The 15,603-nt window shown below is 40.5% G+C and overlaps 1 protein-coding gene across 4 annotated transcripts in view; it reads right to left on the bottom strand.

Annotated features, from left to right (window-relative positions):
- pot1 (protection of telomeres 1) overlaps window positions 1–15,603 on the bottom strand; it is a 60,458-nt gene that overhangs the window by 20,562 nt on the left and 24,293 nt on the right. For all 4 annotated transcript variants that reach the window (XM_023955551.1, XM_023955554.1, XM_023955553.1 and 1 more), the window contains exons 11-19: window positions 14,430–14,614; window positions 13,516–13,613; window positions 13,082–13,132; window positions 12,769–12,925; window positions 12,417–12,625; window positions 12,125–12,260; window positions 6,898–6,980; window positions 5,052–5,146; window positions 2,616–2,721 (exon numbers count right to left, since the gene is read on the bottom strand). In XM_023955551.1, the coding sequence (XP_023811319.1) occupies window positions 2,616–2,721; window positions 5,052–5,146; window positions 6,898–6,980; window positions 12,125–12,260; window positions 12,417–12,625; window positions 12,769–12,925; window positions 13,082–13,132; window positions 13,516–13,613; window positions 14,430–14,614 (1,120 nt within the window). The remainder of the gene's footprint in view (window positions 1–2,615; window positions 2,722–5,051; window positions 5,147–6,897; window positions 6,981–12,124; window positions 12,261–12,416; window positions 12,626–12,768; window positions 12,926–13,081; window positions 13,133–13,515; window positions 13,614–14,429; window positions 14,615–15,603) is intronic.

Raw genomic sequence — 15,603 nt, 5'->3', positions numbered from 1 at the left:
ATATTTCTTTATGAATAACATGAATACCTCAGAGGAAAGCCATAAACGTTCACAGCGTCACTGAAGAAGGCCAAGTCTGCACAGTTGTTGTCTGCTATCTTCAGGTAAGATCTATGGAATACAAGTACAAATACTTTCAACTGACAGATATTTACAGGGGCAAAAATGCTAAATTCCCAATTGATAGGTAAAACAGTAATACAATAGGATGATAAAATATGAAATAGAAGGGTATTTAATAATCCCTGAGGACATTTTTTAAAAATGGCCATCTTAAAAAAACACATAAACACACATGCATTACAAATAGAAATATCACAAAATAAAAAGATTGATAAAAAAAGGTAAATAATTGGAAAATCAGTGGGTAAAATTAAAAGAAATTACTTGTAAGATGCCCTGCCAGAGAGTTGTATTGCCTGATGTCAGGAGGAACAAAAGATTGTCACGCTGTAACGCTTCAGTAATTCCTGGAGAATAAATAAAAACACGACAAACATGGATTAGATCATTTAGCTGTCTGATCTTAAATTACATCATTTTCAAATATTTGAAAGGGGAATTTTTTAAAACACTCTTGCTATGATAACTTGAGCTTGTAGTAAAGAACAGAGTTAAAAATAAACAATCAGAGACAAGACACTGATCACAGGAAGCCTGTGTGTAATATTTACAGTAACTTCTACTCAAATCACTGTTGACAGCATATTTCTCCCATCCACCCTTTCTGTGACTACTTTGTACTTATCGACTACAAAACAGCCTAAAAACATAATGTTTGGGATTCTTGTCATTTCGTCATTGGAAGTAAAGATACGGGGAATTTAGTGGCTGTCACTCTGACACAATCTCACAGGGCTGGTCAGCACAATACGGGTTCTAACGTTAGAAACTTAATGAGGCTTCTTTCATTCAACAGTGGATTCACGTCTGTTATATTTAAAAAATGTCGTTTTCATGAATGTCATATGAATTAACTTTGTTGCACAATCCACCCCATCTTAAAGTCTGGGTTGTGAAAAGACTGTGTCTAACTTTAACCCGGATCGCGTTTACATAAAGGCAGCACACGGAACAGCTGACTAGTTAGCATAGCATAGCATCAGTGTTTAAACAAATCCCCGTCTCTAAATCAATACTTTTTATTAAACTTTCTGTGCTGCTGTAAATCCGGCATGCTTTTCCCCTTAGTTCTATCTGAATCATGGTAGAACCTACAGATCATTGGCTACAGACGCTAGCTTGAACCGAAACCGGCTTGAAGTTCACCCACAAAGGGCGGCAGACACAACTTGAGTCGAAAGCCGGCTAGTTTCGAGGCCCCTGGTTGGTTGTAGTTACTCGTGTTGTGTGAAGAGCTGGTAAAACTTGACAAAACCATAAGTCCTCCCCCGCTTTAAAACCATTAAAAAAAATATGACCGCACAGGCAAAGCAAAGCTAAGCTAATTAGCGGTGGGGGTACTCTGCTAACGACTCGGCTGAAATGTTTATAAAGCATTCACACATGTCACTTGGCTAAGGAGAACGCTTCAACTTAGTATTCAATAACATTACAGGACGTACAACGAGGGAATAATAATCAAATAAATGCATTACTTACGGGCTGAGACTGATCCCGTTCGGAAGAACTCTCCGCCATGTTTGCCGCCCGCGTCCTCCCAACTGCTGTGCTGAACAGCTCCCTCCCTCGTCAGTTGAGAGTGAAGAGTGTAAGGGGCCATTCGATTGGCTAAAAGCGAACCCGCCTGCTTTGCCGATGAGTTTGATTGACAGATTCACTAGCCAATGGTGACATTAGTTGACCCGCTCCGTCAGATGAGTCTCAATATTCACCGTAGAAAAATCTCTCACACACACGGGGAGATTCACAAACGAGAACGGGATTTTGAATGCACATTCTGCAATTCGAATGATCTGTGAGTTCACATCACATGTGTACCTAAAAATCATGTTTGTGAAGCACCTACTGTGCATTTCTGATACATTTATTGTGAATTTCTAAAATGTTTTTGTGAAAGACAGTGTGCACATTTGTGAGAAACACTTATTGTGCATTTGTAAAACATTTAGTGTGCATGTGTGAAACACAATCTGTGTGTTTGTGAAACACAGGGTTTGTATTTCCGAATTTATTTTTCACGTTTGCATAGAATGACATTTGTGAATCGGATCGTGTGTATTTGTAAAACCGGTTGTGTGCATTTCTGATTATTGAGACTGAAATAACTCCATACACTACAACCTCTAGGGGGTAGCACAAAGACAGTTTTAGATTATAATTTCAGGAGTTAAACACGTCTATTCTAAATTGGCTAAGATTTGGCAAAGACCAACAGTCAGCACTTTTAAAGCCCCATTTGTACTGGTAAACAGCCAAAACAAGTTGATTTACTATTTAGTTACACTCTAATGTTATTTTTTATCTCCCACTTTTTTTAGAGCTTGTAGAATCAAAAATGTTCTACACTATTCTAAAGTTTCTACGAAAAGGTGCTTCAGTAAATGTATCATTCTATTATCTACTTTTAATCAAATGTACAGTTATAGAAACTACATTTTTTTAATTCTATTTAAGTTGGGGAGGGGAGGACACCTTGATCTACTTGAACTTACCTAGCGTTCCCTCTGTTGGACAAAGCGACTCCAAAGTTTCATGCACACAGTTCTGTGCCCGTTGACTGATTGCCACGTCCTCGGCCGACACACCCAGGAACACCTCCTAGAGAAACATAAACCGCATTAAGCCAAATCCTCCCACTGACGGAAAACAACTGAAACCAGAAGACCTTAAATATCACTGAGAAGCAGAGCAGTACAACCTAACAGTCTGGCTTTCCATAGTGGAATCCCTTTAACTACATAACAAGCTGTTGTAACAAAAAGACCTGACATGATAAAAACTGCTGAGAAAAGCACAGCATTTAATAAAGGTGCAACGTTTTAACACGTCCAATGAAACTAAAGGCATAAAGGGGAAAATAACTTTTGTATTTTGAAATGTTTATGGCACCTACCTATTGTAGTAAAAATCTTGAGACAATTGGATAAGAATTCCACTACAAATGGCAAAAGTCTTCAATAAAACTATAAATATCTAGATATTTACAGTTTAATATATAATTAAAACATGTTATGGATATTAAATTGATATTTCTACTTCAAACAGGTACACTTTTTTTTCAAGCCTCTTACATCTAATCTAACCTTTAAGTCACTATTAATTAAAAGATGATTCCAAACTTACACATATATCAAGTTTATGAAACTGTTTCCCTTTCAAATGCGTAGGAGTTAAAATAATCATGCATGTTTTGAAGCGCTGCAGACTCAAAGGCTCCCAAAATATTTTTCAGGCTTCCTTTCACCTCTTTTCTACAACTTTTAGATGTTAAACGAATACGTACAGCTAAATTGGTAATAATAATGATAACAGTAATAATAGATTTGATTTTTATTAGTTTTTTTCTAACACTCAAATTTCTAACAATGTATCCATTAATCATTCATATTTGGTGATGGTAACTACTGATGCAGCCATGGGGCAGACTGACAGAGGCGTGACTCTACGCCTACCCCCCCCCATCACCAGGACATTCATACTTTACATCTTCCAATAGTAGCCAGCCTCTAACTGACGCCAATCTCCAATAAACACCGTGTCTAACAGGTGCTTGTTACTTTAGACGCCGGTCTGTAATAGTGGCCGGGCAGCAGAAGATGCAGCAGCAAAAGAGACAACCGTGGGCTTCAATGGATTATCAAAAGGACAAGATTCAAGAACATGCAGACCTCCAGAAAGAGTGGAATGAGGTGGAGGAGCAGCTTTAAAAACCTCCACATTAAGATGCATTCAGGAGACGGGCTACAACTGTCAGGTTTGACACTTCTGAACCTGGATCAAGGGAAGAAATGTTTCCACTGGGTCATAAAGAAGAAGGACGGGACTCTTGGCCAGTGGTCCAAGGTCCTGTTTTCTGATGACAAGAAAGTCTGTCTTTCATTTAAGGTCCAAGGGTTTGGAGAAATTCTGGTGAGGAGCAGAACCCAAACTGCTGGAGGTCCAGTGTGACATCTCCACAGTCCGTCACGATTTGGGCTGCCATGTCCAGCGCTGGTGTTGTAAACTCTGCTTTCTTTATTCCAAAATCACTGCAACAGTCTAGCAGAAAGTTCTAAAGGACTTCATGATTCCTTCAGGTGAGGATCTGGGATGGAGATGCAGATTTAGTTTTCCAGCAGGACCTGGCCCCTGCCCACACTATTAAAGTATTGAAGATAGACATTTTAAAAATACTTTATTTTTGATGGATTTTATGTGATTCAAATTCTGTCTTCATCTTTTTGCTAAAACTGAAATAATTACTAATTATAATTCATTCTAATTTCTGAAATCCTGTGTCTGTTTTAAGGGCTGGAGCCCCAATTTATGTAAAAATGAACAAATATATGCCTGAAATCAATTCAACAGTAGACCCTGAATTTGTCTTGTATGAAAGTTTACTTTTTGAATGAAATTATGGAAATGAATACACTTTTCCATGATATTCAATTATTTGGAAAGGGCGGGGGTGGATGTAGGGGAAAGTATGGGGAAGACAATGGGTGGCAGCTGCCCCCGCCCATTTTGAAGTCATCATTAACATCATTATTGACAAAGATTAAACAAATCATGAATTCAAGCTCCTTTAACCATTGCAAATGCTGAAAGAAGCATCCAACTTAAAAAAAACAAAAATGTTGCAGCTCTGCCACTGGGAAAGGGTAAAGTCTACTGTGATAACATAACAAAATAACAATTTATAAAATAGTGGATCCATGACAGAAGATTGAACATTTTGAATTTTGTGTGATTTTAGACTGTTTCTCACCATCTTAATTCTGAACAGCATAAGTTTTGATAATTCCAAATGTTCCCTGAGAGTTTTTAGTTCATAACAAATGTACAGGTCGATGCATTTTCCTGTTCTGGTAGTTTTAAAGACGCAGCATTTCCAGAAAGATGACCCGATCGCTTTTGTGCGTAAAGAGTGTGCTGTATTTTAGACTTACAGCGTGTTTCCACAGAAAGACGTCCAGTGTGTCGGTCGCATCCTGGAGCTGTAGTTTCATCAACAATACGAACTGCAGCAATTGAACCCCCAGGGCTGCAGAACACAAAAGCAAACTCATTAACACCAACTGACCCTATTACTGAAAAATACATTTATGACATTTTAAAAATTTGATTTTAAATGGTAAATGGTGTATAATTATATAGCGCTTTTCTAGCTAGAAGCCCCAAAGCACTTTACAGTCACAGACCCATTCACACAGTCACACACACAGTCACACACTGATGGCGGCTCCGCTGCCGAACACTGGCGCCAACCTACCACCAGAAGCAAGGTGGGGTTCAGTGTCTTGCCCAAGGACACTTCAACACATGTGTGTGCAAGGCCGGAATTGAACCTGTAATCTTATGATCATGGGTCGACCGCCCTACCGCTGCACCACGGCCGCCCACATTTTAAAGTTGAACATTTCAATTTAATGTATTTTCAAAGTCAATGAAGTACAGTATTTTCAGACCATAGTTTCCTCAGGAAGTAGAGTCTGCTGCTGGCCTTCTTGAACTCAGCAGTGCTGTTGGTCTTCCAGCTCAGTCTGTTGTTGATAGTTACTCCCAAGTACTTGTACTTCTTTACTCGGGCTGGGCGATATGGTCTAAAAATCTCCGATTTTATTTTTTCCAATTCGATTTCCGATTTTTTCCCGACCCCCCTAAAGGAAAGCAATAAGTACAAACGGCAGACAACTTTTGCTTTTGTTTAATCAAACGCAGGACAAATGTAACCCCCGTTTCTGGGATGAATAATAAATAAATGAACACTCTTGGAATCAAAGTCCCAGCTTTGTTTTCAGTCACACTTTGTAGTCTAGACTGAAAGGAGACAAACATTCACCTTGAGAGTAGCACCATTTTCTAAAGGATTAACAATACAGCTCATATCTGGGCTCTAAGGCTTTAATTAAATGAATAAACCCCGTCTTCTCCACGGTATGTATGGGTACCGTGTCTTTGGCGATATGCAAAGCAACCGCTTCAGTGCTTGTTCTCCAGCGTGCCCCTTGCCTAGGGATGGGTACCGAGCCCCGGTATTGAACGAGCCCCAGGGCAACATTCTCCAAGACCGCAGTATCGTCGCAATTTTTGTGTGTCCCACAAGATATAAACTACAGCTGTGACGGTGTGGGATTTTTGATCACCGCGGTGATGAATTAATTGATTCAATCGATTTTTCGCCCAGGCCTATCCTCTACCTCTGCCACATCCCTGCCCAAGATGCTAAGAGGCCGGGAAGCTGGTGGTTTCTTCCTGAAGTCGTCAACATCTCTCTGGTCTTTTCCACATTGAGCAGCAGGTGGTTTACTCCAGCCCACCTCACGAATGTATCCACAAGTTCCCTGTACTCCTCCTCCACCATTAATGCAGCCGACAACCGCAGAGTCATCAGAGAATTTCTGAGGATGGCATGACTCTGAGTTACACTGTGAACAGGAAGGGAGAGTGCACAGTGCCCTGTGGGGCACCACACTGCTCTTCACCATGTCAGACAGGACACTGCCCAATCGGACAAACTGCGGCGCCGTTTCAGTTATGGGAGCCTTTTCTGTATTTAACACCAAAAAAAGGCACACCGGGTTTTAAGGTGCGGGCACGTTAAAGCATACCGGTAAAAACATGCATGCTAGTGTGTTTTAAAAAGGCACCAGGAGCAAAACTGAGTTGGTTGTGATTTTTTTTCAGTCATCAAAGTCCTCATCTTCTGTCTCCGTAATGAACAGCTGGGCTTTTTATGTTGTTAGAGAAGGCTCAGGCTGTGTTGCAGGTGTAAAAAAAAGAATTTGATCTCACCCTCTGCAATGATCTTCTCATCCAGCAGCTTGTCTCCCCGTGAGGGCAGCTCTCTCACTGTGGCCTCAGAGCACTGCTTGCATCTGCATTCCATAAAAAAAACATCAGCTGAGGACGCTGCAGAGACACAGCTCTGCTGACACCCAGTAAGGACCACAGTGTGTTGCTTTTAGGATAATCACGAACCTGTTTTATTTGTGCTCTTTATCAAGGCATTTAGCTTTGAGACAATGCATTCTACATCACTTGCCGCGATTTAATAGTCATATTGAAGTAATTTGACAGTGGATGCAGTTCCCGTTCCCGAAAATAAAAATGAAAACAATACAAGAGGCTATGGGCCTAGAACAGCACTAACAAGCTACTAGTTTTAGCTATCATAACAAACAAAACCTAATAATAACATAATGGAAGACTTTGGGAACAACAGCAATTCAGCCACCAAGTGGTAGACCACGTAAAATGATGGAGAGGGGTCAGTGGATGCTGAAGAACAAAGAGGTCGCCGACCTTCTGCACAGTCAGTTGCTACAGAGCTCCAAACGTCATGTGACCTTCAGATTAGTCCAAGTACAGACCGCAGACAGCTTCATGGAATGGGTTTCCATGGCCGAGAAGCTGCATTTAAGCCACACATCACTGCAATGCAAAGCGTTGGATGTAGTGGTGTAAAGCAAGCCGCCACTGGAATGTGGAGCAGTGGAGACGGCTTCTCTGGATAGATGAATCCGGCTTTTCTATCTGGAAATCTGATGGACGAGTCTGGGTTTGGAGGTTGCAGGACAACGGTACATTTGGGACGGCATTGTGCAGTGTGAAATTTGGTGGAGGTGGAATTATGGTGTGGGGTTGTTTTTCAGGACTTGGGCTTGGCCGCTTACTTCCAGTGAAAGGAACTCTGAATGCTTCAGGATACCAAAATATTTTGGACAATTCCATGCTCCCAACCTTGTAGGACAGTTTGGAGCAGCCCCTTCCTCTTCCAACATGACTGTGCACCAGAGCATAAAACAAGGTCCATAAAGACATGGATGACAGAGTCTGGTGTGGATGAACTGGACTGGTCTGCACAGAGTCCTGACATGAACCCCATAGAACCCCTTTGGGATGAATTAGAGCAGAGACTGAGAGCCAGGCTTTCTCCACCACCATCAGTGTGTGACCTCACCAATGAGCTTTTGGAAGAATGGTAAAAAAAAATCCTAGAAACACACTCATCAACCTTGTGGACAGCCTTCCCAAAAGAGTTGAAGCTGAAATAGCTGCAAAAAGGTGGAGCAACATCATATTGAACTCTATGGGTTAGGAATGGGATGGCACTTCAGTTCATGTGTGAGTCAAGGCCGGTGAGTGAATACTTTTGGTAAGATAGTACCAATGAACTGTGCCAATCCTGTTGCAATCACTGCTTACTGACAATTTCTGGTTTCAATGTGGCAACGGCTGTAATGCGGAAAAACGCTGAATGAAATAACTTCATTTATTTGGAACCAGAAGAAAGTCTGTTTCAATGGATGACTTCACACTCACCCTTTTAAAGTCAATAGTTGGAATTCCTGTTGATGCCATCATCAATTAAAAAGAAAGAATGATATCAGTACATCTGCGATTCCATAAGGAAGTGTGCAGTATGCTGAGTGCTGCAGTGATTACACGACCAGATATAGCAACAAGTACGGTGGCCGACAGGGCTCACACTACATACAAATGGAAAAACGCAACGGCATTACCCGAAGCACAACGGCATTAAGAGACAGCGCAACGGCATTACCCGAAGCGCGACGACATAACCGCAGCATTAGCATTAAGCTCAGCACAACGGAAGTGAGGACTTTTTTTCCGGGGAAAAAATAAAAGCCTGGCAGATTCAAACTATTCGGTACGACAGAATTTTAGGGCCACCAAAAAAAGTAAAATTATGAAATTTTAAACCGTAAATTTATGAGAAATAAATTGTATTGTTACGAGATTAAAGTGGAAGTGAGCATACAGGGCAGCAGCAGCAAGTGAACCCTGCAAAGCAGCAGAGCAAACCGACTAAACTTAGTTGAACAGGTGAGCTGAATGTTTATTGATAACGTTCCAAATGTCTGGAAGTTTATTTGCTTGATTTATGATTCATTAATGTTTTATTTTTTGATGGGTGGTTTGCAGGATCTCTGCAGGCGATGAAGCCGACGGCGACAGTTATGGAGTGTGCGCGCGCTGTGTGTGTGTGTGTGTGTGCGTGGGTGCGTGTGTGTTGGAGACCCCGCGTGCATGTGTGAGAGCACGGGCGAAAGAGGGGGGTGAGAGCGCGGAGCGGGAGAGTTTGCGTCTATATATATTTTTTTTTTTTATACACTGTATTTTATCCCACGAAGGGAAATTCTTTCTCCGCATTTGACCCATCCCCTTGGGGAGCGGTGAGCTGCAGCCGAAACCGCGCTCGGGAGGCAGTAGCGTTAAGGGTCTTGCCTAAGGACCCTCACTGGGTGATGTTAATTGCTCGCCATTGATATGGTAATTGCCCCCAGTACCATTGCTCATTCCCCTCCAGGAATTGAACCCTGGTTTCCTGCATGGTAGCTTCCCACCTTACCGACCGAGCTACCCAGTTCCACATATTGTGTGTTCGAGGACTGAAAACCTTAATAAAAAGATCGTGTCCCTCCCCAGAAGAAGTATTTTGTCTTATTAACTCGCTCTGGAGGCTGAGGATCCGAACGGGAAAGTGAACCCCAAACGAGGATCCGTCTTTGGCCCTGGAGAAAATCTCCACTGCGTTTCCGACCACGGTCAGAAAGAAAAAAAGAGAAGTCATCGCGCAGATTCAACAGTGTCCCTGCAGCTGTCCACCTGAATCCTTTCTTCCTCCATTAAAGATCAGATCTCTACGTTTGTGTGACACTTCTGTCTGAGGAGGAGCACTTTCTGGCATTTTCAACGTTGTAATGCTAATATAACAGACTATTTTCATTCCTCTTTATTGTTATATGTTATAACGGGACGTTTCATCTGGAGGAGGGGGCGTATGTAAAACTGTTTACTTCTGCATTGGTGTTCGGATGACAGGTTCATGTTATAAGGTGACATATGAACTTCAGGATATGTGAATGAAAAGGAAAATAAAGGCTGCAGAGGTCCTCTACACCCAAATGTGTCTCTGAGCTCCTTATTTTATATATGAAACTCCGCTTTACTGACACCGAACCCCGGAAAACCGGTTTACTCTGAAAATTATCTGATTTTGAGTCGCCAAAAAGCTCAGAATCTCATTGTTTTTTTTAAACCTATCCGGAAAAAAAACTTCAGAAAAGTCTCCACATAATCGATGACTTTTTTCTTGTAAATGTACGAGATTTTAAATCGTAAATTCACGAGATAAAAGTTGTAAATTTACGAGTTTTTTCCTAGTAAATTTACGACTTAAAAGTCTTAATAAAAAAAAAGACAAAGAGCGTTAGATACGGATGTCACTGTGGAGAGCTGAGTAAATTTATTTTTTTAGACAAACGTATATTTGTAAGTAATCTAGTAAGAAAACACCCTAATCTTGTCCAAATATCACGTAGCTCCCAAGAGCGCTGAATAATTTGAAACTGATTTTTTTTTTTGGTAGGAAAAAAAGTCCTCATTTCCGTTGTGCTGAGCTTAATGCTAATGCTGCGGTTATGTCGTCGTGCTACGGGTAATTTCGTCGCGCTTCGGGTAATGCCGTTGCGCTGTCTCTTAATGCCGTTGTGCTTCGGGTAATTTTGTCGCGCTTCGGCTAATGCCGTTGCGTTTTTACATTTGTATGTAGTGTGAGCTCTGTCGGCCACCGTAAATAAGTGTTAAAGTGTCAAAGTTTAATGCCAACCTTAAACACTACACATGGTTTCTCAGATGCAGATTGGGTCAGAGATCCTGATGATCATCATCAACTACAGACAATGTTTTCTTACTGAGTGGAGGAGCTGGCTCAGCAGTGGCACTTTCAACAGCTGAAGCAGAGCATGATGCTCACAGACAGCCAGCTGAAGAAGGTACATGGCAAAGATGACTACAGAATGACCCGGGAATGGATGGTACACCTACAGTCACCCTGAGAGATAAGCAAGGAGCCATCGCCATCGCAAGGGATTCAGTAGATCATTCAAGAACCAAACACATAGATATTTGCTATCACTGCATCTGTACACATTTGCAGACCATGCTAATACAATTGCAATACAAAACAGAACAGAATAAATGAAAGCACGAAGATGCACACAAGGTAAAAGTCTGAGAGTTGGAGGAGAGAACTTTGATTTTTTCATTGTATTTCTGATATATACAAGGCACTGTTTTGTGTTGTTTGTTATAGTGAGGAAATACTAAATGAACAAAACGAAACTAAGGAAAATATTTAGTAAGTTTTATGTGTAACCCTTTTGGTATCCTAGGCACTTTAACGTTGGGAGTTGGGTCATCTAGACCCACTAGACAGTGCTCTGAACCTTTTTTCTTCAATGATTTGTGATCTTCACTGGTGTCCATGGATTACATGAAATCTTTCCACCTTTAACCACCTTTGTCATGGTAGGGAGAACACGTCAATGGAAGGGGGGGGGGGGGGGGTCATCTAAGATAGAACAAAGGGGTAAAGATTTGTCTTGACACAATTTGTGGTGAATAGCGCAGAGATAATTTAATATGAAGTGGCTTAGTGTTGTAAACTTCAATGGGACTTTTTGAATGGAGTCATTTGACTATGATGTAGTTAAATGGGCACAGTGCCGCCATCTGCTGTTTGGATGTAGTTCTTGTTCTGAACAATGAAAATGTACCATTAAGGAGTCTTGCTACAGGAAAGGTTGAAGCATTAGCATCCTGTGATTTTTGGAGAAAATTCCGTTATACTTCAAATGATTGTTTAAGCTCTTCCTACAATGGTCTCTCTCTGTCATCATTCTCAGGCTTGTGTGTTGTAAACACTAATCCTGCTTGACTGTTCAAGGCTGTTTAGTCTCAAACGAAACCCAATGTTTACTAAATCTTGACTGTCTCATTTCTCACCTTTACAATAGACTTAATGTTGTTCTCAAAAAGTCCCAATTCTATCCAAGAATTGTTTTGAAAAAAATGTTGGTGTGGTTTAAATGTTTCTATGGTTTATTTTTTTATACATAGGGAACCTAAGATTGGGCCAGACGAAATCAAGTTCTTTGTTTAGAAACCCTCTTCTTTAAAACTCAGCATTACCAAAGTAAGTGAGGATTTTTACCCATAAAATCTCCTCGGTCCTCTGAACAAGAAAGGTGCAGACAGATCCATCAACACCAGGCCACTTTTTGAAGATGTAACAGGAACAATGTTCTTGTAGCCTGTTGCTAGGCGACATGTTTCTTCTAGAGTTGTACCTGTGGAGCATCATACACTAAGTTTTAAAAGTGATTGTTATTTTTCTTGTCTTTATTCTTTGCAGAAAAGACAGATTTTTGGTTAGTATGGTTTATCACTTTCTCTCAGATATATTTGTTTAACATTAAAAAAAAGAGTCAAGTGTCATATTTTACCCGTGATAAAGAGAAGCTCATTTGCCTTGCCCTCTGCCTTGAGCTGAGTGGACAGATGGACCCTGAGAGTTCGTTGTGGGGCCCCTGAAGGCGGTAGAGGAAGCTTGATACTTCCAGACAGTGCCCATGGCGGCAGACTGCAGTCTTCAGAGTTTTTGCATGCCTCAGAAAAGATGCTTGCCACCCGTTCATCATCTGGAATTTCTTGACTGGAATGAGTGTTTAGGACAGAAATTAGACAGGGACAGTTTATAAATAAAATGATGAATCATTCATCAATCCACTAACATGTATTATTAGGATACGAATACAAGTGAACACAAAATGAAATAATAGGATATTCAGACTCTACATTGATGAACACTTGCTGCAGAAGAGTTTTAGAGCCTGGTGGAGTTTGCTAGGCTCGTAGGATCTGAGTTGTGCTCGGACATGGTAAGCCTGGCCAGGAGGGCTCTGCTTTAGCTCTGACAGCGTCACTCGTTGCAGTTGGAGTCTGCAGCTTCCCTCTAAGAAACAACATTGAAAGTGTTACAGAAAAAGTGTTTACAGCAAGTGTTACAGTGAATTATGCCTCCTGACATAAAGGTAGACAACTTAGTAAGTGGGGTAAATGTGTTTTCATTTAACAGTAATATCTAGACATTTTATTCCAAACCACTGACCTGCTGTGCTGCTACATTTCTTACTTGTGCTACACTCTACAGCTTCGTCATCTGAAAGGCAAGAGAAGACGCATTCATACGAATTGCTGAAAATAATAAAAGAACAAAACAAGTGTATAGAGCTGGTGATTGCCTTATTTAGGATAAATGATGACAATCAAAACAAATGTACAACATGTATGCGAGGACCTTCGTAAAATAAACAAAATCGACCTGCAAAAATAAACAATGAATTACTTAAATCAATTAAACACATAGCCCTGAATCTAGATTCTATGAAAGTTATTTTTTAAACAGAATTAGGAAAATGAACAAATAATTCCATGATATTCAAATTTTTTATTCTAAAAAGATCTGTATTTGTTTTAGGCAGAAACCTGAACTAACTACTGGTCAAGACATCAGAAAGCATGATCTGCAGATGTTTGCCATACCCAAAGACTCTGGTGGAGTGCTCCAGACCTCAAGAAGCTCTGAATCGTTCAGCTCACTGGCACAGTTCCCAACATCTTCTGTGAGAAATGCAATAGCTCTACAAACACAAAAGTGGATATTAGGAACCAAGGCATTTTGGGTATTACAAATATTTAGGATCAGTAATAAAGCATGCATAGTGAATAACGAGGGAAATAAATGAAATTCTCAAATCAATCTTTACAATGCAGTCACATGGGTTGATTAGGGATGTTTTTTATTCTTTTAAAACAAAGATCTTAACGAAGCACTGAATCAGACAGCTCAATTCTTAAGCACTAAGCAGTGTGGTAGTGCTCTTCTATGCTGTTCCTTATGAAGCTTCCACTTATCAAGGAGTTCAACAGTTCACATATTAGCCTAATACACACGTTTATCGTGGGAGTTGCGTTCTAAAAATAACCAGCAATAAATGAAATCTCTGAAATCTCATCTTTATTTTCTTTCGATTTTAAGAGATTTTTTTTAGGCTGTAAAACTCCTAACTTCATACTTTCTGAACGTTTCTCAGACAGACATGAGCATTTTTACATTCTCTCCTGTTCAAACTGACAAAGTTCAAACATTTGTAGATAAATTAGACTAGCACTTCAGAATCTGATTAGGGATGGAATTACATAAATTTGCCTCTTCCCATTCCATTTCAAGCAAATACAAAAACAATTTTGTGTAACAGTGAAAACTGTACATTACAGGGCAGGACCTCTGTATTCATTTACAATGTGTAGCTTACTATAAGTTTGAACCATTGCCCAGGTCTAGCTACAAGTGCTTTCAAAATACTTCATTTTTATTTATTTTAGAAACATAAGTGAGATAAGCTTTAAAGAAGCAGATTTTTGAAGCACTAAAAGTCTACTACATTCTACCTTACCTCTTCAGCATCTGAACATCAGGGCTGTTTTCTGGAAGAACTCGGATTCCTCTGCCATATGATGTGCCTCCATGCAGATGAAAAACTATGTGTTCAACCTCCTCCGATTGGCTTCCGGTAACGCTACACTCTTTACTGGTTACTGGAATAGCTCGGAGGTTGTAGATCCTCAGAAAAGCACCGGGCTGATAGGAAAAAACAAGTAAACTTAACACTTAGTCTATCAAGACGAACAATGAAAGAAAACAATGGGGGGAAAAGAGCATTAAGATGTTTATTTTATAGTAAAAAATATATATGTTACATATATTATACTTATTTATATATATATATATTTTTTTTTTCTCAGTCCAGAAAAGCGCAGTGCTAGGAACAGCTAAGATACTGCGCAGGAACCTCAAGCTCCCAGGCCTCTGGTAGAGGACACGAGCTTGGAGGAGAAACCACCCGCGAAGCGTGAGAGGGGCGTTTTATATATATATATATATATATAAAAACTCTATTATTTTTATTATTATTAGTATTTTGGACCATTCCTCTTTGCCAAACATCTCCAGTTCAGTCGGATTTAATAGCTTCAGAGCATGGACAGCCCGCTTTAAATCAGACAGATTTTCAATAATATTCAGGTCTGGGGACTGGGATGCCCGTTCCAGAACATCGTACTTGTTCCTCTGCATGAATGCCTTTGTAGAATTAGAGCAGTGTTTAGGGTCATTGTCTTGTTGAAGTATCCAGCCCCGGTGCAACTTCAACTTTGTCACTGATTCTTGAACATTGTTTGTAAGAATCTGCCGATACCGACTGGGATCCATGTGACCTTCAACTTTGACATGATTTCCAGTACCTGCACTGGCCACACAGCCCCAAAGCATGATGGAACCACCACCAAATTTGACTGTGGGTAGTAAGTGTTTGTCTTGGAATGCTGTGTTCTTTGTTCGGCAAGCATACCGCCCCTTGTTATGTCCAAATAACTCCATTTTAGTTTCATCCGTCCACAGCACCTTATTCCAAAATGAAGCTGGCTTATCCAAGTGTGCTTCAGCAAACCTCAAGCCACTCTGTTTGTGGCATGTGCACAGAAAAGGCTTCTTCTGCATTACTTTTCCATACAGCATCTCCTTGTGGAAAGTACGCTGAATGGTTAGACGATGCACAGTAACACCATCTG

This window comes from Oryzias latipes, chromosome 6 (genome assembly GCF_002234675.1).
Source record: "Oryzias latipes chromosome 6, ASM223467v1".
In the NCBI taxonomy this organism is placed as follows: Eukaryota; Metazoa; Chordata; class Actinopteri; order Beloniformes; family Adrianichthyidae; genus Oryzias; species Oryzias latipes.
The sequence above is the reverse complement of the archived record's forward strand: the minus strand, read 5'-3'. Positions and strand labels throughout refer to the sequence as shown.